The 24411-nt window shown below is 46.2% G+C and overlaps 1 protein-coding gene across 6 annotated transcripts; it reads right to left on the reverse strand.

Moving 5' to 3' along the window:
• Window positions 1-914: 914 nt before the first annotated feature.
• On the reverse strand, window positions 915-20738 carry EIF2D (eukaryotic translation initiation factor 2D). Of its 6 annotated transcripts, none has more exons than XM_025991357.2 (15): window positions 20447-20738; window positions 19015-19205; window positions 17685-17768; window positions 17074-17164; window positions 14263-14370; window positions 12402-12649; window positions 11760-11877; window positions 9662-9707; window positions 9134-9237; window positions 8855-9004; window positions 8392-8481; window positions 7350-7445; window positions 5982-6102; window positions 2619-2793; window positions 915-1110 (listed from the first exon to the last, which is right to left on the reverse strand). In XM_025991357.2, exons 1-15 carry the CDS (start codon window positions 20500-20502, stop codon window positions 1040-1042), a joined length of 1749 nt encoding a protein of 582 aa, XP_025847142.1. In that variant the 5' UTR covers window positions 20503-20738; the 3' UTR covers window positions 915-1039. The 6 variants fall into 6 exon arrangements, with proteins under 6 accessions (XP_025847142.1, XP_025847143.1, XP_025847141.1 ...); XM_025991358.2 differs by having other exon boundaries at window positions 12402-12658; window positions 19074-19205; window positions 20447-20674; XM_025991356.2 differs by having other exon boundaries at window positions 12402-12658; window positions 20447-20673.
• Between the last annotated feature and the right edge of the window lie 3673 nt (window positions 20739-24411).

The raw sequence follows: 24411 nt of genomic DNA on the forward strand, positions 1-24411 counted from the left end.
GTAAGACTCTTTCCTGTCACAAAGCCACCATCTCAAAGCCATATCATGATTTACCACTGCCAGCGGCAGCATGCCAGTGCTGCGGAAGAATAATCGTTGTAGGGTAGCCTGTGTGCTTTCATGATTTCTTATTTCTGTCCAGCTGAAATGTTGCTATTTAGAGCCAAGCCTTTCTTCTTTGGCCTGGCTTGATAGCAGAGAACAGCTGAATGCTGCTTCTGTGTGACCAACTCTCTAGAGATGGAAGGGGACAATTTTAGGGCTAGGACTTTTTAAAAAAAATATTTTATTTATTTATTCATGAGAGATACACAGAAAGGCAGAGACACAGGCAGAGAGAGAAGCAGGCTCCATGCAGGGAGCCCGATGTGGGACTCGATCCTGGGACTCCAGGATCATGCCCTGAGCAGAAGGCAGGCGCTCAACCACTAGCCACCCAGGCGTCCCAGGGCTAGGAGGTTAATTAGGTGGTAGGAGCAGATGGGCAAGAGGTTGTGGACTGCTAGAAGGGCTTTATTTTTTTTTTTTTTTAATTTTTTTTTTTTAATTTTTTATTTATTTATGATAGTCACAGAGAGAGAGAGAGAGAGGCAGAGACACAGGCGGAGGGAGAAGCAGGCTCCATGCACCGGGAGCCTGATGTGGGATTCGATCCCGGGTCTCCAGGATCGCGCCCTGGGCCAAAGGCAGGCGCCAAACCGCTGCGCCACCCAGGGATCCCTTAGAAGGGCTTTAAAAACAGGAAGGCCCTACCTACCCAGCCTTTAAAATAGGAAAGTAACTAAAACCAGTGAAATCACATGAACAGAAAAGGCACTCCAGTACTGCCTCTTCTGTCGATGTAATCTGAGGTAGGACTTGAAAATTTAGTACAAGATGCTAGTTAAGTGGAGGAAACAAGAGAGGAAATCAGATTTAGATTAGAATAAAAATTTATTTTGGTAAAGAATTATATTTTTTCATTTGCAAAAGCTGAAAATGCTCATATAAATTACCAGCCTGGATTTCCACCGGACCGACCACGTGAAACAAGAATCTGTTACTTCTTCTTGGCAGGTTTGGGGGCTTTTTCTAGGCCTTGGATGTATTTTCGAGGAAGCCGATACTCTTCTACAATCCAAAAAGCAGAAACTCCTCAGTGGGGCATGAGCTTCCCCTCCCTGCCACCACCTGCACTTTGTGTCACAATGTCCCTCATTGGCCCCAAACCCAATGGGCCCCGACCCACACGGCTGCCCCCCAGCCCCCTGCCCCCTTGCACACTCATTCCTGCTGTCAACTTTTGTTCTATTAACCTCAGTCACATGACCTGCTCTTCTCCACCCAATTCCAAGCCAGCTCCTCTGGGAAGCTGTTGGGGAGGGGCGATTTATCCTTACATCTCATGGATGAGGTGTCTATTTCAGGCATTTTCACACCAATAGCCACTTTCTAGATATACTTGATGCATTCATGATTTTCTCAGGAGAGGACATGTACGTCTATTCAATCATATGCTTGTCTATTTTCCTCTGTATTTCTTCTCAGCACCTCATATGAGTTTACTTAAAGGAGTCAACTCCAAAAGTCTACAATACGGTACTGCCTTAGGCCCTAAGATATCAAGCTTTACTGTGTGCCAGGCCAAGTATGAAAAACAGATGAAGAAGGCAAGGTCTGACAGGCTGCTCAGTCTAGCAGGGGGTTCAGACATTAGAAAAAACTGGCCACATTGTAGGCACTAACCAGAAAAATAAACACAGCTGGAAAGTGCTACATTGGCAATTTTTTAAATGCTAATTTAAGCAAAGAAAAAAATGGGACCTGCTCTGAGACAGACTTCCTGTGACCCCTAAACTGGGCTGATGAGGCCCTCCAGTTAGGCAGACGTGGGCTGTGGGAGGGCACGCACACTGGGTGAGGGGACAGGGACAAAAGCACCGAATGGGCATGTGGCTGGTGTGTGTGGGGAGCAGTAAGGATGGTAGGGGTGGGGAGGTGAGAGATGCCAGACAGAGCCCGAGTGGAAGGGTAGCTGGCCCGGGAGGGTCTTATTTATTGAACGTAGGGACTTATTCTGAAGGCACTGATGCAAGCAGCAAGAGTGTCTAGAGGGAAGTGCTGGAAAGCTGACTCAGGCAGAGGTGGTGTGAATAGAGGACAAACTGGAGGCTGGGTGACCCAGAGTTGGGAGAAAGAACTCAGGCTCTGGGATCTGACAAAACCAAGTCCGGAGCCCAGCTGCAGCAGTTAACAGCTAAAGATGTGCCGGCAAAGGAATGAGCCTCTCCGAGCCTCAGCTTCCTCAGCTGCAAAACACAAACAGTTCTGCTGCAACGTCAGGAGAAGAGATGGTGCCTGCAAAAAGCCCAGCGGACTACCCAGCATGGTTTGGATGCATAACAAATGTTTTATAAAAGGGAAAACCAGGAAGGAAACTATTCCAATAGTATGTGGTGGAGAGAGCCCTGAATCGGGGGCCTAGGATCTGACTCGACTATTAGCTCTGTCTCTTACTGGTCACTAAAAAGCTATGTGGCTAAACACACACACACACAGCCATGACTAGAGGGACTTGAATTGGTGGAAGATTTTTGCCAAGTTGGACCAACACTTCTGCTTCTTCAGAGGATGCTCACCAAGCAACAGCCGGCTGAGGTGATGGATCTGGTTTCCCTGGATCTGGACCTGCAGGCTGTCCTTGGCCCCAGGGGCAGGAGTGACCGTCGTGCTAGCCTGGCATCGCTGCTGGAGGATGGAAGCCACTGAGCACGGGTCTAGACCATAGGGTTCCAAGTTCCGGACCACAGTCACCTGGGGGGACAGAAGACTGATGGTAGGGCACGACTGCATGCCCTTCTCCACACAGGGCCTGCTGGAGCCTCTCTGTGGCCTCTTCACCCTCCGTGTTCACCTTACTTACAACCACAGTACCTTTTCGTCCATATAATTTATTTTTATGCTCATTGATCCTTTCTATCCCATCTAATATATGTGTTATATACTTAGTGGAATACTCTCTATTCTACATGTAATATATACCTTTTAGAAAGTTTTTTCCTTTATTATGGAGAGTTAAACAAATAAATAACAGAATTGAATACAGAGCTCCTATGTTCCCATCACCAGTTTCAACAATTATCGACTCATGACCAATCTCAATTCACTTATATCCCCATCCATATTGCTTTAAAGCAAATCCTCCTAAACATCACATCATTTTACCCACAAATGCTTTATGTCTCTAAAAGATAAGCGTTCAAAAAAATAAATAAAAATAAAATAAATAAAAGGGTTCTTTTAAACAGAAAGACAAAACCATCATCACACCTAAAAATGGACAGTAATTTCTTAATATTAAGCATCTCATCAAGAACACATACATTTTTCTATTATTCGTCAACTTCACAAATAACATATGTGATTCTGAGGTTAAAAAAAAAAAAAAACTAACACTTAAAAAAAAACCCACAATTCTCCCCTTTTTGAAGCAAGTTCTCTTGCATTCATGACTAGACAGTGGAGTATATTACCATCAGGAGTGGGTTGGGAAGGGCTGCTTTCAATAAAGTAACCGGTTCCAAATATCCCAGGCTTGTCAAGGGATTCTGAGCAGCTCAGAATCACTAAGACATTAGCAGTTACATCTATTCCAGCCCCCACCTGAGACATGCACCCTTGACTACCTCTTCCCCCAACCAGGGTCACCCAAACTTTACTTGCAGACCTCCAGACAATAACTCCCTATTTTGGAAAGCACTGGTTTTAATTTTGGACAATTCTAATTGTGATCATTAATACTAATGGTGTTTAAATAATCATTAATATTAATGGTGTTGTTTAATAAGCTAATAAAAATGTCCCATTTTTACAAAGTTCACAGTATACCACTTCGCTCTTAGGGGAAGACCTACAAGAGTACTTTTTTATGCCAAATGAAAGGAATCTTGAGTTTTTACTTTTACAAAAAAAGGTGAAAACTGAACATAGCATTCAGCATTGGTTTTGCAGGGAGCCCTCAGAGAGGCAGCACATGCTGGGGAGCAGCAGCGAGGAGGGACCCTCTTCAATCTCCTCCCCAAGGAACTACACTTAGCAGCTCAGCGTCCAGCTGAGCAGTGAACTGTGTCAGTGAGCATCTGTGCTTTATCTCCATTTATTCTGTGCATCTGTTAGCAAGATGAGTCCTGAGATGTCAGAAAGGCCTAAGAGTGATTTTTGGGGTCTGGGAAAGCTCAAAAAAATTTCCATATAAAACCATGGTAACTGCTTCTTTGCTTTACACCATTTCAGCTTACAAAAAGTTTCATAGGAACGCTCCACTTTCAGCTAGCAGGGGGAACCTGTTGATACAGAAATTTGCTCAGTACAGAATTTGGTACATAATTACACACTCAAGAAATAATGGCTATTGCTAGTTATTATTGAGGTTATCATTACTGGTTCTCATTTACTGACTGCTTAAATGCCAAGTACTATTCTAAGTGCTTCACCCATGTATATTCCTTTATTTGGCTCCTATGGTGCCTTCTAAGGTAGGTATTATCCCCATTTTTCACATAAAAAAACGCAGACAAAAAAAACAATTCACTTTTTTAAGGTCAAGCAGTTAAGGCAAAGGTCACATTTGAATCCATGTCTCTAATGCAAAGCCCATTCTTATATACTAGAAAGTTCTTTACTTTGAACCCAAGTCTGTTTTCTTGGGTTTCCATTCAATAATCCCTTTTCTGTCTTCTCAAGGCACTCAGCATAAGTGCACTCCTTTCCCCAAGGACAGCTTTTCACACACTCAAGGTCGGACAGTATTTGTTCCCTACGACTCTGTGTATTTACAGGCTATTTTTCCCTGAGCAAGGCCCAGGAAGTAAGAGAATGAAGAAGAGCTGAAAGCCTATAACAGGTCTAAAAAAATACAGATAGAATCTTGTTCACCTTTGGAACTAGGCTCTAGCAAGTATTCTACCACAAAATCCTAAAGGGCAGGGAGTGAGGGGGCCAGCTTTGCCTGTTTTATACAGGGCCCAGCCCACTCACATAAACATGGCTCTTTCAGAAATAATCTTTGTGGTGTTTGAGGACAAAATCTAAAAACCTCCAATCACAGAGCACCTAGGTGGCTCAGTTAATTAAATATCTGCCTTTGGCTTGAGTCATGATCCCAAGGTCCTGGGATTGAGCCCCACATTTGGTTCTCTGCTCAGCGTGGAGTCTGCTTCTAACCTCTCCCTCTGTAGCTCCCACTACTTGTGCTCCCTTTCTCTAATAAATAAAATGTTTAAAAATAAATAAATACATACATACATACCCTCCGATCACATTAGAGAGACCAGAACTTAGCAGGGACATTAAATCACCATCTTCCAACATTGTGTCTTCTTTTTGTTTTATTTTTTTATTTTTTTTATTTATCTACGATAGTCACACACAGAGAGGGAGAGAGAGGCAGAGACACAGGCAGAGGGAGAAGCAGGCTCCATGCACCGGAAGCCCGACGTGGGATTCAATCCCGGGTCTCCAGGATCGCGCCCTGGGCCAAAGGCAGGCGCCAAACCGCTGCGCCACCCAGGGATCCCTTCTTTTTGTTTTAGATTTTATGGGATGCCTGGGTGGCTCAGAGGTTAAGCACCTACCTTTGGCTCAGGGTGTGATCCCAGATTCCCAGGTTCTAGTCCCACACTGGGCTCCCTGCAGGGAGCCTGCTTCTCCCTCTGCCTGTGTCTATGCCCCTCTCTCTCTCATGAATAAATAAAATCTTTAAAAATAAAAAAAGTTAGATAAAAGATTTTATTTATTTGAGAGAGCGAGCGCATGCATGCGCAAGTGAGCAGGAGCAGGGGGAGGTGTGGAAGAAGTAGACTGCCTGCTGAGGGAGGAGGCTGATGCAGGGCTCTATCTCAGGACCCCAGGACCATGACCTGAGCTGAAGGTAGATGCTTAACGAATGAGCCACCCAGGCACCACCCCCCGCCCCGCCCAACATTGTGTCTTTTTAAAATTACCTTTTTATTAGATGCTCTCTGTGCTAGGCTGATATCAATTGGGCAGATTTTGCCTTTCTTCACAATGGGCTCTTGTCCTGGAAAGCTCACTTGATAGGCAGGCTGCAATTTTTCAAAACATCTGAAACAGAAGTTGATGAGCTATAGACTGATAAAGCTAACAGAAATCATCTCATTCCCCACTGCTAATAGGCAGCTGGGTATGAGCCAATCCTATAGGCAGTAGTTTGCTCTAGGCTGCACTCAAAATCCCTGACATCACCTAAAGGGCTGTACCTAAGATCAATCAAATCAGAAACTCCGATTGGGCATATATATATTTTTAAAGATTCTAAAAGTATAGCCAAAGTCAAGGCCCATGGATTCAGGGAAGGGATTCATCAGGGACTTGAGCCCCTGGAAACTGTCTGGTGGCCTGGCCTTCTGAAAGTCTGTCCAGGCTGCCTTATGGAATTTACTTCCTGTCTCATGACTCTCCTGTACCGAGCCTGGTAAAAAGCTGCTTTACATTTGTGACATGTTCCAATTAATTTTCTAGAGAAAGCCTTTACCACAAGGAATGTCTACCTTCATCTAACCAGATTTTCTCTTGTTATCATATATACTGGGATTGTACAAGCTTTCTATAAAAGGCCAGACAATAAATATTCTAGGCTTTAAGGGGCATAGGGTCCGTGGAACCAGCCAGCTCTGCATTGTAAAGCAGCCCACAGACCATAAACAGACACGTGTGGCTATGCTCAGATAAAACTTTATTTACAACAACAGGTAGTGGGCCAGATTTGGGCTGTGGATTGTAGTTTGCAAACTCCTGATATAAATTATTTTGATATATGTATCGATTTTGTTCTGCAGAAAAGAAAGCATAAGAATCTTTCCTTTGATGAGTTGAAGACAATTCCTCCCAGCCTTTTTGCTTTTAAATCTTCTTGAAGTTCGGGAATCCCTGGGTGGCTCAGCGGTTTAGCGCCTGCCTTTGGCTGAGGGTGTGATCCTGGAGTCCCCGGATCAAGTCCGGCATCAGGCTCCTGCATGGAGCCTGCTTCTCCCTCTGCCTGTATCTCTGCCTCTCTCTCTCTGTGTCTCTCTCATGAATAAATAAGTAAAATCTTTAAAAAAAAAACTTCTTGAAGTTCTTCTTTTGAATCAATTGTTCTTTTCCTTTCTCCCTTTTAAGTTTTCCTATATTGTGTTGGTTCAAGTCATTCCAAGGATCCTTCATGTCAAAATTACCAAGGCTGTGTGTAGACAAGTATCAGTGGAATTATGGAAAGAAAGTCAAAGATGGAGACAGTGATGATTCCAAAGTCTAAAGTGATAGATATTACGGGATAGATATGTTGGAGAGGGGCTGCCAATCCCCACTACCTGGTCAGGAGACTGTCCCATGGAAGCTTCATGATGGTATGCTGTTCGTTTTTCTCTAAGATGCAGTCACATAGGATGGGATCCAATTTCACAAGACTAAAGGGAAAGAAGAGGTAATAAAGAAATGCCAGCCCTGCCCCTCCTGATCCAAGGGCCACTCAGGATTCATCTCATGTATGTCTTTTGTAGTCATTCAGGGCATTAGAGCCAATTCGGGGACCACAGTCCATGAAGTGTTATACCCTGTGAATGGGAGGTATGGTATGTTTTTCTAGAATAAGGAGAAGCGGGTGCTAGAGGGGGGAGTGGGAAAAATCCACAGACCAGGATTCTTGGCTCAGTTCTGCCAACTAACCATGAATAGACTGATAGTTCCCAACTTTTCATCATGGGGATGTCTTTTGAAAGTAAAGAAACCAAAAACCAAAAAACACGGTAATGGAATGCTTTTTATTTAAGTTTACCTTTTGTACCCACTTACTAAGAAAATAGAAGATACCGAAAAGCCATGATGACTTCAATAAAATTTTTCCAAGTTGCATTTTATTCCTCACAAGGGCATCTGCATTTGAAAACCAGTCATGGGGGAACCTGGGTGGCTCAGTCAGTTGGGCATCTGCCTTCGGCTCAGGTCATGATCCTGGATTTCCTTGATCCAGCCCCACACTGGGCTCCTGCTCTGTGGGGAGCTTGCTCCTCCCTCTCCCTCTGCCTGTCATTCCCCCTGCTTGTGCTCACTCTCTGTCAAATAAATAAATAAATAAAGCCCTTAAAAAAAAGAGAGAGAAAAAAGGAAACCCGTCGTGGAGGTCTATGAGTTAACATGTACTCAGGCTACAGCCAGTATTGATGCTGTATGTGAACCTGAGCATCCTGGACAAGTCTAGGTGTACACAGCCCGTGGTTTAGAAATCACTGGTCTTGATTATTTCTACAAGGCTGTGACCTCCTATGTTCCCCTCTATCCTAGACATCCTCCACAAATGTGCCCAAGTCTGTGTTGCTGGGGCTTGATCTTCAGCAGCGTTCCCCAATCACTCACTTTTTGTTGTTCGCATCGACCAGATCATTTTTCTTGGCATAATTGATGATGATTGTCCGGACCTCACCACCCTCGAGAATACTCCCCTTCCTAAGACAGAAGTGACCAAGAGGAGAGGGGAGGGTTAGTTCATGCTGCACCAGGAGACAACCTGCAGATACCAAGACTCACTTTCTACTCGGGAGGCTGCTTTCCTTGGCTTTTTGAGCTCCATTTTCTTCCCTTTCCTGACTGAGGTGAGCAGGACCTTGTGAAGAATAATTACAGGTGGAAATGGGAGACCCCTACTCTCCTTATTTAGTCAGACATTCCCAGGGAAGGAGGCTTGAAGCTGGATGTGGGAGAAAGGGAGAACAGGGGCACAGCAGGTTTTGCCAGTCACAAAGGAACACTACTCAGGTTGAGAGGAACTATAGGCCAGAACACCAAGCAGGCAGAGGAGGGCTGCTCTCCAAAAACTCACTTGTGGCCAGACTCCTGGAAGAGCAGGGTCATGTTGGCTGGGACACAGTAGAGGGATTTTATATCTGGAGGGTGATAGGGCTGTTCCCTGCTACCCTCCTGGATAGTCTGGGAGGTCGGGGAATGCTCGGGTATGACGAAAGATGTGATCCTAAAACCCAGCAGAAGGAAAGAAAAAACACATTTTACACTAGCATCTCGGCAATTCCCGGTCCATGGCCCAGGTGCCCTGGGGCTCTGGGGCCAGCTGAGCTACGGTGACCAGGCCCCCTGCACTCACCTCGGGTGCTTCCAGTCCACAGCCACAATGCTCTCCACCCCTTTGCTCAGCTCCTCCACCTGTACAATCTGCTCCTGCTGCATTTGCTGCAGGAACTTAGAGAGCTAAGGGAGAGAGGGCCAGTGGTAGGGGACTCCATCGATTCCACGCACATCCTGAGCATATGATGTGCCACACACCAAGCTAGGCTGGGCCTAGGGAGGGGACACAGGACAGTCCCTGCCCTCATCAAACCAGGAATTGGGAGGTCCCCACTGTGAGGCTCAAGGGGTGAGAAGCTGCTACAGGCTAACTTTCTATCAGAACTCTGGTCAGATACCAAGGGGTGAAAGGGAAGGAGGGTAATGGGTGCCTGCCCAACTGCCTCGGCCCAGGGAGTGTTCTCCCCTTGCCCTTTTACCTGAAATCAAAAAGCTTAATTCTAGCCTGAGCCCTATGAACAGGGCCTCCCCAGTGTCCATCTAGCTCATGGCACGTGTGCCCCTATACAACTCTCTGGGTGGGTATGCAGACAAGGTACCTGCTTACCTTTCTGTAGCTTGATTTCTTTATGTCCAGCTGTCGTCCTTCGGGGCTGGTGGTAGAGGGAAAAGGCAAGTTAAGCTATCAAAGCAGTAGTGGTAGGACCTGCCTGCCACTGAGAGGAAGGCAACTTTTCTCAGCTTTCCTCCTCCACGTTCAGAAAGCTGCTACTGTTCCAGAACCCTCTGCCCAGTGATGGCATCAGAGAGGGATACCCGATTTAGGGAAACTCTAAATCACTGCTGTCCAACAGACCTTTCTGTGAATTTGGAATGTCCTCCCTGTTATCCAACAAGGTAGTCACCAGCGACTTGTGGCTATTAAGCACTTGACACACAACAAACGTGACTGTGAAACTAAATTCTGAATTTTACTTAATTAGTTTAAATAGCCACATGTGGCTAATGGCTACCGTACTGGATACAGCTTTAGAGTCCTTTCAAACTGGACCACCTTGTATGGCCTCCAAAATTTCACCTCAAGGTGAACCTTTCCAATACCAAGCTCACTGAAGCCAAGGGCAGGATTGGCAAACTACATCCTGTAGCCCATATCTGGTCACAGCAGTTATCCATCGTCTGTTGAAACTATAGAGCTGAGGAGCTGCAATAGAGATTACATGGTCTGAAAGTGTATAAGATGTACTATCTGGCTCGTTAGAGGAAGAGTTTGCAAACCCCTACCCTACAGCTGTCTTTTTTTTTTTTTTTAAAGATTTTATTTATTTATTCATGAGAGACACAGAGAGAGAGGGGCTGAGACACAGGCCGAGGAAGAAGCAGGTTCTATGCAGGGAGCCCGATGTAGGACTTGTCCCAGGACTCCAGGATCATGCCCTGGGCTGAAGGCAGGGGCTCAACCGCTGAGCCACCCAGGCATCCCTACAGCTGTTGAGTCTTTGAGGGTAGGTTCCTACGAAAGCCATAATCAGTTCCTCTTCTCAGAACTCATGTCTTCTCTCAAAATCTGACAAGCAATAGCAGTGGGATTCATAGAGCCCTCCTAGAACCTACTCCAGGTTAAGAACCTCTATCCTAGAGAAGTTTTTAGGATCTCTTTCCCAGTTACTTATTACCCAACAAGGTCAGGACAAATGACCAAGTATCCTACTACACACGCAGACCCAACAATTGCATAGGATGACCTAAAGGAGCCCACACATAAACAGGAAGAGAATTACATTAAAATCACTTCCTAAAAAACAGAAAAAATTCTCAAAAAAAGAAAAGCTGACCTGCAGTGTAAAACTCAGGGAGCAAATCTTCTGATAGGATATTTCCTGGGTGCTTACTAAATGTTAGGTTAGTGAATCTTGACAATGATCCTACACGTGCTGGAAATTAAGGTTCAGAGAAGCCCAGTAACAAGTTCAAATTCACCTTGCTCCCAAACCCTGGGAAACTGGCATTTGAGTCCAAAGCCCAGGTTCTATCCATATGTAATACTGTCTCTCCTGGTGGCTTGTGTTCAGGGTGGGGTTCACGCGGACTCTTCCTCTTGATACGACACAATATGGCCCACTCACTTTGCAGGGAAAGTGTGAGGGGGTTGAACATTCCAAAAGAAGCCTCTTGAGAAAGAGGCTGCACTGGGACTCCTGAACATGAACAGGACATGCTGCTCAATTCATGAGACTGCCCAGAATCACCATAGCAGAAGCAGTACTCAGAGAATCTTGGAAATTTTAACTTTCTTCAACATCCTTTCACTGGCTAAAATTTCTTCAACATCCTTTCACTGGCTAAAATTAAATTTTTTTAAAACTCAGGACCTAATTTATTTGCCAGATCAACTCTCCACTCTTTCCTTCCTTAAGATTTTAATTTATTTAGTCATGAAAGACACACAGAGAGAGAAGCAGAGACACAGGCAGAGGGAGAAAAGCAGGCTCCACACAGGGAGCCTGATGTGGGACTCGATCCCAGGACTGTGGGATCATGTTCTGGGCCAAAGGCAGGTGCTCAACCGCTGAGCCACCCAGGCATCCCAACACTCCATTCTTTCCACAACAAGTCCCTCAACCAACTGCCCCATCACACACCTGTCCCGACACACCACCAAGGTACCAGAGAAAGCCCCATGCCCCATACCATGCCTTCCATACCAGCAGGAGAACATGTGGTTGCCAAGGAATGTGCTGGTGAGTAAAGGGAGGTCAGCTTTTTTGACTTGGCACTTTAAAGCGTGCAAGAAGCATCGTTGTAATAGTTCATCCATTTGCTCTGCAAAAAGAAGATGAAAACACATTTTTCTGAAGGACACAGAATGCCTGGTGCAATACAAGTAAACTCCTCACCCAGCTCCACCCCTGCCTCGCTCTCTTAGCTCTGAAAGGAACCCATTCTCAAGTACCAAAGCTCCCAGACTCTCTTGAGCACCGAGCCTTTGAAAAGGGCTGACTCCAAAGAAGAGGTCCAGCCACAAAGTCCCACCCCACCAGGAGCAAACACTTCTCTGCCAGAAAAGTAGGGGCCAGAAGAAACCAAAAGTAGGAGCCAGAAGAAACCAAAGAGGCGAGGCCTCTGTAGCTGGAAACAGTCCAAATGCCAGGGCAGACCAACATCCAGAGAAACACAATTTCTGTGGAAAAGACTCCCATTTCTGAGATGTCAAAAGGCTATCACACCACCTTCACCAAAAATCAGGACTTTCCCATTCTCTTAGAGCTTTGGCACCGCTCTATTAAGAAGCAGAGTAGAGCATGTTTCCCAGGTTGAGATGGATCCTTCTGCCCCCAGAGCTATACCTTGAAGGGTCTTGCTGTCTGTAGGGTCTGGATTCAGACCCCTGGAGTTTGAGTCTTCTGAGAGGGACTTCCTCCCACACATCTGCTGCTGAGCCCCCCCATTTTCATCTTCTCCCTCCAGGGTCAGGCACCTCAAGTCTTCCTGCATGGCGGGGTCTGCCGTGATGGACTCCTTCTCTTTCTCGAGATCTGGGGGGTTCAGGGCCAGTGGAGCAATGGAAGGTAGAGAAGACTTGTCTCCAGATCGCCTGGAAAAACTGCACGTCAGAAACGCCAGGCAGCGGTCACAACATTCTCGAATTCTAGTCAGGGTCAGCTGGGGGTCCGGAAAGAGTAAGAGCCACAGACAGGGGTGTCCAGGAGAGGGCAGAGCACCTGGGCTCTCATCTAAATCTTATTGCCAATTCTAGGCCCAGAAAAATCCCATGCCTCAGCTTCCTCATCTCTGAAATGGGGAGAGTAATTCTTGCCTCCTCCCTATCCCAAAGGAATAATAGTATCACTTATGCACATCTGGGGACAAAGATTAACAAAGAGCAGTTAAAGAGAAGCCCCCAAAAGGATTCCCTTCACATGAATTAAAAAGAAAACCATTTTGAATTAAATAACAGAAGTAAGATGACCAATGCATCTGTAGTTCCAGTTTGGGGAGACCCAAGCTCGAGGCTCAGGGCATGTGACAAAGTACAAACACCTGGACTGCTCCACGACTGCAAAGTCAGCTGCTTCTGTGTGACAGCAGGACACGATCTAACTTGCAGAGCAGGGATGACATGCTTTTAAGCCACCGAGCCTCCGGAAGACTGGGAAAAAAGCGATGTCACACACAGAGAACGCAGAGTAAAATGATGGAAATTAAACCACGTTTTCACTAATGTCGCAGCAAGTCTTGACAGTATTGTCAACAGTGGGCGGGACTATATACTCAGGCTCTTTTGATGAGATAAGGTAAGTGCACAAATGTTTTTAAAAGGTGGGGGCGGGGGGACCAAAGCAGCCACAGGTAGCACAATTTGGGTAAGATGACCTTGCTGACCACTGTCAGACTGGTGGAAAGCAAGGTGTCTGGGGAACATAGGGGAGGAGCCCGCGGATGTCTGCTGAGACACACACTGTGCTTGGGCCTCCAGCAGAGTGGGGCTCGGCCAGGACTTACAAGATGAGGAACTCCAAGGCTGGGCTAGAAATGTTAGGATCAATCTATATCCACGGGCCACAACACCTGGCCCAAAGACCCAAGTATATGGCTTTCAAGAAAAGCCCTATTTACTATTTTGGTAAAACGACAAGAAAAGAACCAGAGGGTAAACTAGTATCTGGTTTTAGAAAGCAATGGTTACGGTGAGGAAACGTGACTTCCACACTGGGGAGGAGATCTGAAATGTGAAACCTGAACAAAAAAGTGCTGAGGTTATGACCATGGTGCCTGAGGATCTACTCTGCTTTGATTTGGATTCAGAAGTGAGTTCCTGAGCCCTCGCCATGGGGCAAGAAAATGCCTAAATGTGTGTGGCAGACAAGGCTGCACTGACTAAAGCCATAAAAAAAAAAAAAAAAAAGAGTATCATGATGCAGAGAGGCAGGGTAGGCAGCCCCTAAGGTCTTCTTCTAGGCCTAGAATTCTACAGTTCACCTAGAAAATCATCAAAGTTTTCTGTAATTTCTTCTCCAAACATGAAAAATTCAACCAACCAATCAATCCATTCATTTTTCCCCTCCACATTAAGCGAAGAAATTCATGTCTGGAAGCAGCAACTTGCCTAAGGACGAGGCAGGAGCCCAAGCTCTCACTTGTGAATCCAGGCCCACCCCCTCTCCACCCACCCAGCCCCCTGTAAAACTGAAGAAATGCAGGACCCACCATAAGTGGTCCTGGTAGGTGTGCAGCATGGAGAAGCCCCTTCCTTTCAAGCCCGAGGTCAGCATCTCAGCCGTGGACATGGCAGCAATTCCGATGGCAACAGGGGCTCTGAGGAGGAGGAAGACAGAGCTGGGGGTCACAGAAGACTTTCAGGAGAGACATCAGGGGTATCTTTCCACATGCATACCAAAAGCATGTTCGCAAATTTGAAGCTACTGTCTACATCACGAAGCTACACTCAGTCCAGCCTCGGGTTCTTCAGATTACCTATTAATAGGACTTTCAAAAATCCCTTGACATCCCCCTTCTGTATAAGTAACTCCTCTGCTGACATCATCACTATTTGTTTTTATTCCTATAATGAATTAAACCCAGGCAGGACTTGCAAGGATATTTAAAGTCCCCTTAATTTCATTTCAAAAATATAAATTACCTCCTCTACCTTAAAGGCCTAGCCATCCTATAGAGGTTCAAAAGGAAGGCCATCTGTGTGCCACATAGGAGGCTGAGCGATGACACAAGGGAAGGGAGAAAAGATAAATGGTGGCACTAACTCGAGAGGTTCCTTCTGAGTTGGCTCTTTGTGACAGGGCTCGCTCTGTGTAACAATCTAAGAACAGGGCACATCCAGGAGATGGAGAACAGTCACACAGACAATAACTACAAAAACTTCCAAAGCCCAAATGAGAAACCTCCTCCCACTAAGTGTTACTCAAGCATTGCCCACACACTGCCTGTAAGGTCGGGTGCCCACCTGGGTAACAGTGGGGGGGGAAACACAAGCCTGGCAGGGTCCCTCAGGCACAGTGGAAAAGATTCAAGGGCAGAGTTGCTGAAGATGTTTGCTAACCTGGTGGCTCCACTTACTGAGTCCATTGGTCAACTCCTGCCACAGAAAACTTGGAATCTGTTTTTTTCTCAGGTCCTAAAAGAGGAGTCTTTTCCTTCCACCTCTGGAGGGATCAATGGCTCAGAAACTTCTGTCTTACACATGGTTCGTATGATTAATAAACCCCCTTGTGCCTTTATTCTCAGCCACAAACCACTCTCAAGCTTCATCCCAATATAAAGTCCAAAGGCCAACCAGAGCAGGCCACTTATACATTCCTGTAGTATTCTATTTTGGATAGAATACTGGGGAAAAGAGTGACACCACCAAACTTTTCACCTGCAGGTTTTGCCACAGTTAAACAAGGAAGGAAACATTTCTAGGTGCTTGGTTCCAAAAGGGTCAAGGAAAACAGGAGAACATGAGTGGCAACAGTAAGATCTTTGAACACTGACCCCTCCATGCCTACAATCTCTCTTTCTTAAAGAAGCAATGAGCTTTTCTCTCAAATAATGAGATACATTTCTCACTCCGGATGACACAAATGAAAACAATCCATTGTATCCAGTGTTGGTGGAGAATAGGAAAACAGGTTCCACATATCCTGCAGGTAGGAGTGAAAATGGATATGGCTTTCTTGTAGAACAGTGGAAAAATGCATGTGATCTTTAGCTTAACAGTTCAGCTTCCGAGTATCTCCTCGAAAAATACTGGCACTATTTTTGTGTCCCTAGAGGCATCAGTAAGAGACTATTTGTGATGAAGACCAACCGGAGGCAACCACAAGGTCCATTAGGAGAGAACCTCTTCTATGACCACATAGCAGATAAGAAGACTCAGCATAACTGAGCTTGCTGACATGGAGAATGGCCCCTTAATCTTAAGTGAAAAAATAACATAGATAAAGTATAATTCTGTTTGTTTGTATTTTTAAACATACAATACCCAAACCGTACATTTTCACACACACACACTCCAAAAGGTTGGCAAGGATATATGTATCCTATGTAACGGTTACCTCTAAGAGCAAAGGGCTGCGGGGTGAGGGAGCTTTGATTTTTCAGAACCGTTCGTATGATTACTTCCTAATTTATTTCTAAAAAGAAGCCATGTAGTGATGGCTGAACGGCACTGTAAATACACTATAAGCCACTGAACTATATATTTGAAAGATGTTAGTTTTACAGTTTGTAAACCACACCTCAAAGCTATTAAAATAAATTTTTTTTTAAAAGGATGATGATGTGGGTGATGGAGAAAAAAGTCAAGGCCATGAAAAACAAGGAAAGACCAAGAAAAATGTCTTAGGCAAGAGACTAAGAAGACACAACTAAATGCTATGTGGTACCCTGGATTGGATCCTTGAGTGGAAAAAAAGACATTTCGTGGAAAAACTGGGAGAATATGAATAAAGTCTATAATTGTATTAATAGGATTATACAAATGTTAATTCCTTAGTTTTGATAACTGTACGATAGTTATATAAAACATTATCATCACAGGAAGCTATAATGTATACTACCTTTGCAACTCTTCTGTAAATGTAAAATTATTGTAAAAAGAAAGAGGGACGCCTGGGTGCCTCAGTGGTTAAGCACCTGCCTTCCACCCAGGGCATGATCCTGGAGTCCCACATCAGGCTCCCTGCATGGAGCCTGCTTCTCCCTCTGTGTCGGTCTGTCTCTCTCTGTGTCTCTCATGAATAAATAAATAAAATCTTAAAAGAAAAATTAAAAATAAAAAGATAGAAAGAAAGAAAGAAAGAAAGAAAGAAAGAAAGAAAGAAAGAAAGAAAGCAGCATCAGCAAATACTCTTGGCTGAGATATGCAGATACCCCAATCCCGTACGGTCCACTCTCTGCTTCTGGAAGAACTTGTTTTTCTCTTTTAATCCTTTTCCATAAGCTTTGTAATTTGACCCTTCCTATTCCCTTCCCCAGTTTTACCTAAATTTTCCCCCCAAAGGCACAGTGATACAGTACCTGTTCCCCACCAAGGTGATGGCACAGAGGTCACCCTTCTGTACCTGAGGCAGACCAGCAGGGGGCACCACTAGTCCCGGCAGCATCAAATCTGTGGGGAAACCAAACAAAATCATTACAACCTGCATTCTGCCTCTAACCAATTCCAAGTTTTCCTTTATCATTTATTCATTTGTTGCTCCACCAACAAACAATTATTAAGTGTCCGCTAGGTTATTCATAATGAGTATTAAAAAATGCAACCTGAGTATCAGACCTTTTCCCTTTAGCGGGGCTGGTGGTCAAACTGCAGCACCAAGTTGAGAGTCTGGTCCCACATTCTTTTATCCTGGTTTCCTAAATTTAGCTTATTGATTTAAAGTATAGCATTCGGTAGTTCATAAAATATTTCTTGACTTAAGTACAAAGTACAAAGCTCACTGAAGCCTTTTGACAGAGTTGAAGTGGCCCAAAGACCTTACTGAAAGCAGCCAAGTGAGAGATGAAACATACACGGGGGGATATTCCATGTTTCAATTGCATAAACACAGGACATGGGTACATTTATTAAAATTGCTGGCCCTTCCTAAGTAGGTTCAATCAATAGCCAGAATACAGGAAAATCCTCTTACCTGCTCCCCCCACTAGTTTTTCGAGCACCAGAGGCCATGTCGTGAACGTTGGGAGAAGGTCAGGATAGGACCACAAGGTGTACACTGCCCAAAAAAGACATAGACAGACTTACTGCCAAAAGGTCAATCCCCTAGGGAACTGGCAAAGCCAAATACTAAGGTCATTTTAACTAAGATAGAGAAAAGAAAGTCAACCCATAGCTAGAGAGGAGGCTATGAGGCCCAAAGAGGTTTCTTTCTTAAAGAAGGCAGATACTAAAAAAACTGGATGTCACTTGAGGCTTGGAGGCCCTTATGATCCCACCTGGATGCAGCAGCAGAAATGGACACAGATAAAAGCGGGAACAGGGAGCCAACAAGGATTTCAGCTGTGACCTCAGAAGCAAGGAAATGAAGCACAGGGTGCTGGCCTATAGGAAAATTTGAAACTTCCCCATGTTTATTATTTTTATTCCTTCTGTGTTCACAGTGATTAGCAATAAAACCTTAGATCAAAAAAGGCCTCTGTTTATATGGCCGGAGAGTGGAGTGGGGAACCTACGTAGCCTAAGGAGACCACATTGCACAGCTTGAAGCCAGGCCTGGGGCAAGAGCTTCAAGTGACAAAGTAGACGTCAGCAGCTATGGAAGAGAGAAAAGGATGAGAAAGGACACTGGATGTCTGAGTTCGGTGACAAAGAGAGAAAGCAAAGGATCCAGAGAGCCAGGTGAGACAGCTGGGCGTGTAGTTTAATGAACCCAGCTTCTTTCCTATCACTGTATTTCTTCAGTTTTTAAAGAAAATCCTGATAATGATAGTTTTAAGAATATTTTTTACACATCCTGAAATTCCATCCTGTTCAAGACCTCTGCTCCATTCCTCGTTAACCCACTACCAACTATCATTCCTTCGTCTCAGAACAGCCCTTGGCAACTACCCTCCCTCTTCCTCTGTTAGCCCTTTTATTCTCCATCCTGTAGCAGTTTTTGATCTTGAAAGTTCCAATTCTAAGGACAGTGGGTCCAAGGAATCCTTAGGGATGGTACTGGGAGATTTTTTTTTTTAAAGATTTTATTTATTTATTCATAGAGACAGAGACAGAGGCAGAGACACAGGCAGAGGGAGAAGCAGGCATCATACAGAGAGCCTGATGTGGGACTCGATCCAGGGTCTCCAGGATCACGCCCTGGGCTGCAGGCGGCGCCAAACCACTGCGCCACCGCGGCTGCCCGGTACTGGGAGATTTTGCACTTCGTTTTAAGTCAGAACAGATTAATGAAAGAAAGAAAGAAGGAGAAAGAGATGTTCGGCCCGGATTACAGTACTGGCCATCTCCATCTATTGGCATACCTGTTGGATATAGATTTTTCTCCAGTTCAAATAGGATGGGGTTACCACCACTCACGTACACAGTCACCGCATCTCCTCTATGAGCATACAGCTTCACAGTGTTGAGCTCTTCCTTTCCAGGTACTAACACGGAGACCTGATCTGTTCCAAGACCGGGGAAGGCAGCCGCCACATCAGCCCGAAGCTTTCTCCTGCAGAAAGCAAACCAAAACCTGGCACAAATCCTGCCTGCCTGAGTGGATTGTAATAAATACCAAGGCCCCAGAAGGATTTACTATAAAATCCTAAGGACCAAGGAAAAACTGGCCATTCTCTTTCTCATTTCTCATGCAACACCTCCTCTATTTTCACATACTCCTGGGGGTGAAGGGGGGCATGTCTTTCCATTTTACAAAGAAAGAGGAAAACTGAACCCCAGTGAGTAATCAAGTTAGGCCGACTTTGGACGCTCGGCCCCTCCAGACCCTATGCCCAGCCTTGGGACGCACTCCTTTCTCTTATCTGCTTGGCCAGTCCGTCGGCTCGTGGTTGGACAGTAGACGAGGGCACTGAGGGCGACAACCAGAGGACGCTGGTTCCAAATTTCGCACCGCGGGGCCCGCATTTGCAACACTAACAGACACAGTCCTTTTTTTTTTTTTTTGGAGAACATTTGCCCTTTAATTTGCGTTTAAAATCAGTTTCTTTAAATATTTTAGTTACAAGTTCTGAATAGTGAAGACAGTAGATGCTGCAGGCACGCAGTATCAGCTCCCAACCCCGTCCTCCCCCAAGCCTTGCTTCTCTGCTCAAGATCCACAGGGGCACCAAGTGGCTCCTGGGGTCAAGTGGCCACCGCCTCAGGCCTGGATGCAGCTGGATACAAAGTGATGAAGCTCAGAAGCTTTCCTGACAAGTATTTAAACTTGCTCCAGGCAATTCCGATGACTGTACCCAGACCCAAGGGACAGTATCACCTCAGAGGTGTGCTAGCCTCTCGGGGCTGGTTTCAACCACGGTCCGCCCTCCCGGAGACCCCGCGTTGCACACGTCTCCCCCCCCGCCCCCCCGTCTCTCCCGCCAGAAGTAATCGCTAAAGCTTCTGCTCCCATAGTTGCAGTTTTCCGATCTTTCCTACGGGGTTCGCGGCTCCTTGGAGGGCGGGGGCCCTCCGTTTCTGCAGCCTCCAGGGCAGCTTACACAGAGCGCGGTCGCTAAGCGCTCACGGAGTGGCTTCCCTTTACACCGACTAGGAGATCCAGAAGGCCCGGGAGCCGCGCAGGTCCCCGCCGCTGCGCCTCCACACGTGCTGGGCCGCCCCCGCCCCCCGGCCCGGGCCCTCCCGCCGCCCTGGCCCGGCCTCGCCCCGGCCTCCGCGCCGCTGCCCGGCGCCCTCACTGCTGAGCCGCGCGCGTCCGGGCGCCCGGCGGCCGCGCAGGCCCCTTCCCCTCACCTGTCGGACCCCTTGATGGCCGTGTTGGACTTGACCCGAAAGGCCTTGGCAAACATGTCTGCGGGAGTGGCCTGCGGAGGGGAAGGAGCGCACAGAAGCCAGGGGCCGTCAGGAAAGCGAGAACGCGGCGGCCTCCCGACGCGCAGCCCCGGGAGCAGCCATGTTGCGGGCCCGGCTGGAAAACGGGCCCGGCTGGAAACCCGCCCCTTCGGCCGCAGGGCCGGGAACTGCGCGGGGGGGCGGGGTCCGGGGAAGGCGGCGCCCAAGCCCGCCCGGTCGCGCTGCTGAGCCCCGCTCTGCGCCTGCGCGAGCGCCGCCGTCTGCGCGGGTCTCGACCTGCAGGTGGCTGTGGAGCCCTCGTTGGCTCCCACGCCGTCCTTGTCAGGTGGCGTTGGCTCTGAGCGCTGTGAGCTCCTGTTCCGTTCAACTTAGTTCAGCTCCGCAAAATTAATTGAACTCCTCTCGAATAATTTTGTGGAGGCGGAGAAAATTAAGGCCGTTCCACTTTAAGTTCAGGTTAGCAAGTGCAGGCATCCCAGGCCCCACGAAGAAGAGCTGAAATTTACATTACTTCAGTTACAGGGAAAAAAAAAAAAACAGCTTACAGCTTAACGCCCTACAAAGCCCCATATTAGAATAAGAACAGAGCCCAGGCCAAGGGCTGGAAGCCCCTATTAGAATGAGAACAGAGCTCAATGCCCTTGAAGGCCCCATATCAAAATGTAAACAGAACTTGAGGAATTGCTCCAGCCCTTCTGGAGGTCCCCGACACCAGCCCCTAAAACTCAGCTAAAACCCACCTCGGGGTCCAAGTCCCTGCTCCGCTGTGTCGGGTGCACTTGGAGGGACCCAAGCTCGAGCTTGTAAATAAACCCTCGTGTTTGCATCGGTGTCGGCTCCTTGGTGGTTTCTCGGATTCGCAATCTTGGGCAAAACAATTTTCTTTAGGGGGTTTTTAATTTATTAAAGTGTTTACATTTTATTGCATGCTAGACGTCTCAGGATTTTCTCCTTTAATTTACGTGGGATGGTAATAACAATAACAGAACCCGCCGGCGTCCCAGGTTTACCCCTCATGTTATAAGGAACAAACTGCGGATCTTCACATCTATTTTAAGATTCTTGGGGCCACGTTTAAGATAAAATTTTCAATGCATTCCATCTTGTGTTCAGGCCTTGAGGGGAGGTTGTTTCCAAAACTAATTGAATAGCATTGGTTATTTAAAAAAAAAAAATCTGTGAGGTAGATCAAAGTTTGCGGGGACGCCTTGTAGGTCAGTGGTGGAGCAGCTGCCTTGGGCTGGGGTTGTGATCCCGGGGTCCTGGAATTGAGTCTCACATTGAGCTTGCTTCTCCCTCTGCCTGGGTCTCTGCCTCTGTGTGTCTCTCAAGAGACCCATAAATACATCAAGTCTTTAAGGAAGAATGTGGTTTGCCTTCTCCCTAGCAATGTTGATCGGGGGAATAGGGCTAGCCGAGGACAAAGCACAGCTGGTATCCCACAAACGGACCCCACCCCCGCCCCCGCCCCAGCCCAGGGCGGGAGACGACATTCTTAGGAAGTTTCTAATTGTCTCAATGTTAATGCCTTCCTGGAGGGGAAATCAATCTTTAACTTGACAACAGCAAGGCCTACCCTGTAGGTCCTCTTTAGCACATGAACATCCTTTTGAAATCTCCCTTTTGCTTATTTCCCCCAACTCCTGGGTACATAATCAGCCACCCCTCAGAGGCCCCCGGGCAGCAGCTCTTCCTGCCCATGGATCCTGTCCCCAAGGTTTAATAAAACCACCATTTTTCACCAAAGCTGTCTCAAGAATTCTTTCTTGGTCATCTGCTCCAGACCTCCCCTATATTTCAAAACTTCATCAGTGTGATCACTGGCCAACAGCTTATTCTTTCTGAAACGCTTTCATCTCTGAAAGATGTGGATGTAATACGCACCTCACAGGGTTTCCATTAGAAACTATTTAGGTAATGCATGTGATATGTTACATAGCACTTTGCAATTTTCCAGTAATAGATTTAAAATGGCTCCCACCGAGGTGAGAAATTGGGTTTCCCTGAGAGGGGCTGCTGTGCACACATGGGGTCCTGGCCCTTACACTAAATTAAATTTTCCATATGAAAAGTCAAAGTCAGGATGTCCATTCACCAAGAAAAAAAAAAAATCCTAATTGTGTGACTGGATGACACAGTTACCCTAAAAAAAATTCCACATTAGCTGCCCAAAGATGAGGCCTTCCACAGTGTCTGCCCACCACCATCATAGGAAGGGCTCCTCATCCCACTGAGGCCAGCCCCAGGTTGGGCTCCTCTGATACTTCTGACCCACTGGACGTTTATTCTGAAGCATCCCAGCCACAAGGCCGGTCAAAGGAGCCCAGAGGAGGACAAAGCCACAGAGCTTTCTCCCTATGGGTCCCCAACCCAGCCACATTTCGGAGGGGTTGTGATGCCAGACTGTGCTGTTGACTAGGTAGATGGCTGAACAGCTACCGAGGCAGCCTCTGTCCAGGGAGCTGAGGAAGGCAGTTCAGGGGAATATTAGAAATAAACACTAAAAATAAATATGAAAGCAAAGTCCAGATAAATGTGTTAAAAAAAAAATGTGTTAAGTAATCTTCCTTCGCTATTAAAAGAAAGATTAGGGCAGCCTCTGTGGCTCAGTGGTTTAGCGCCGCCTTCAATCCAGGGTGTGATCTTGGAGACCTGGGATGGAGTCCCACGTGAGGCTCCCTGCGTGGAGCCTGCTTCTCCCTCTGCCTGTGTCTCTGCCTCTCTCTCTCTCTCTCTCTCTCTCTCTGTGTCTCTCATGAATAAATAAATAAAATCTTTTTTTAAAAAAAGAAAGATTAATGAACACTGAAAGGATGTCAGAAACTAATACAAATAAAACTTTATTAAATGAGGGAACAGATATGATGGAAGGAAGACTACTCTGCATTCTTCTCATGTTACTTTGACTTTTAAAATATGTAGATGTTTGGGGCATCTAGGTGGCTCAGTCAGTGAAGCATCTGACTATTGGTTTCAGCTCAAGTCATGATCTCATGGTTGTGATCTGGAGACCCACCCACATCAGTGTTCAAGCTCAGCTCAGTTGGCTGTAGTTTCTCACTCTTCCTCTCCCTCTGTCTCTCCCCCTTCTCTGTCTCTCTTTATCAAACAAATAAGCACAATCTTCTTAAAAATGTATTTTTCATATTTTAAAAAAAGTTTAGCTTAAAAGAGGAATAAGTGAAATCTAAAATTGAAAAAAAATGCTTGTTGGGCTGCCTGAGCCCAACCCAAAATAGCGGACATCTCAAATTGGGTCAAAGGCTGGTCTTCCCGCCAAAGCAGCCAAGACCACCACATCATCTCCAGTAAATCGAATCCTAGACCGGAAACCGAAACTTTCCATCCAGGACTTTCCAGCCAGGGACCACCCTCCATCGTCTGGACCATCCCCAGCCCCAGCCAAACACCTAGGGACGCGGCGTTCCCTTGCCTAATTTGGCAGGAGACCCACCCGGGTCCGACTGGAACCAATAAGGCCTAACCCCCCGCCCCTACTCCCCAACCCCGCGCGACTTCTCCGACTGGGGCCACCTCTCCCGGGAGCGCTCCCCTTTAAAGCACTCTCCAACCTATTGCCGGGCTCTGCTGTTTTTTGTTTGTTTGTTTGTTTGTTTGTTTTTTATTTCTCCGCCATTCATTTTGGAAAAAAACCTAACAATGCTAATGCAAGTAAATGTAAAATTTTATTAATTTGGTAAGTGAGCCAGCCAGAGGTAAGGATTATTTCAAGTCATTTTTGAAGAGAGTTCTTACACTCAGGAGTCCAACATCCTAAGGACAAAATAAATGCAAAGACATTTTTAACCTTTATTCAGTAGTTTAACTGCTGATAGTAATGTTTGCATTACACTTTTAATATTATTTTTGTAAAGATTTTATTTATTTATTTATTTATTTATTTA

This window comes from Vulpes vulpes, chromosome 5, assembly GCF_048418805.1.
Source record: "Vulpes vulpes isolate BD-2025 chromosome 5, VulVul3, whole genome shotgun sequence".
Classification (NCBI taxonomy): Eukaryota; Metazoa; Chordata; class Mammalia; order Carnivora; family Canidae; genus Vulpes; species Vulpes vulpes.

Bases quoted from the DNA above. Each gene is read 5' to 3' on its own strand.
- EIF2D (XM_025991356.2), bottom strand. From the start codon at position 20,502: ATGTTTGCCAAGGCCTTTCGGGTCAAGTCCAACACGGCCATCAAGGGG. The intron at 11,878-12,401 runs GTATAGCTCTGG...TTCTTTTTGCAG, and splicing joins AGACAGCAAGACCCTTCAAG to AGCAAATGGATGAACTATTA. The intron at 1,111-2,618 runs GTGAGCATCCTC...TTTGGATTGTAG, and splicing joins CCTCAGCCGGCTGTTGCTTG to AAGAGTATCGGCTTCCTCGA.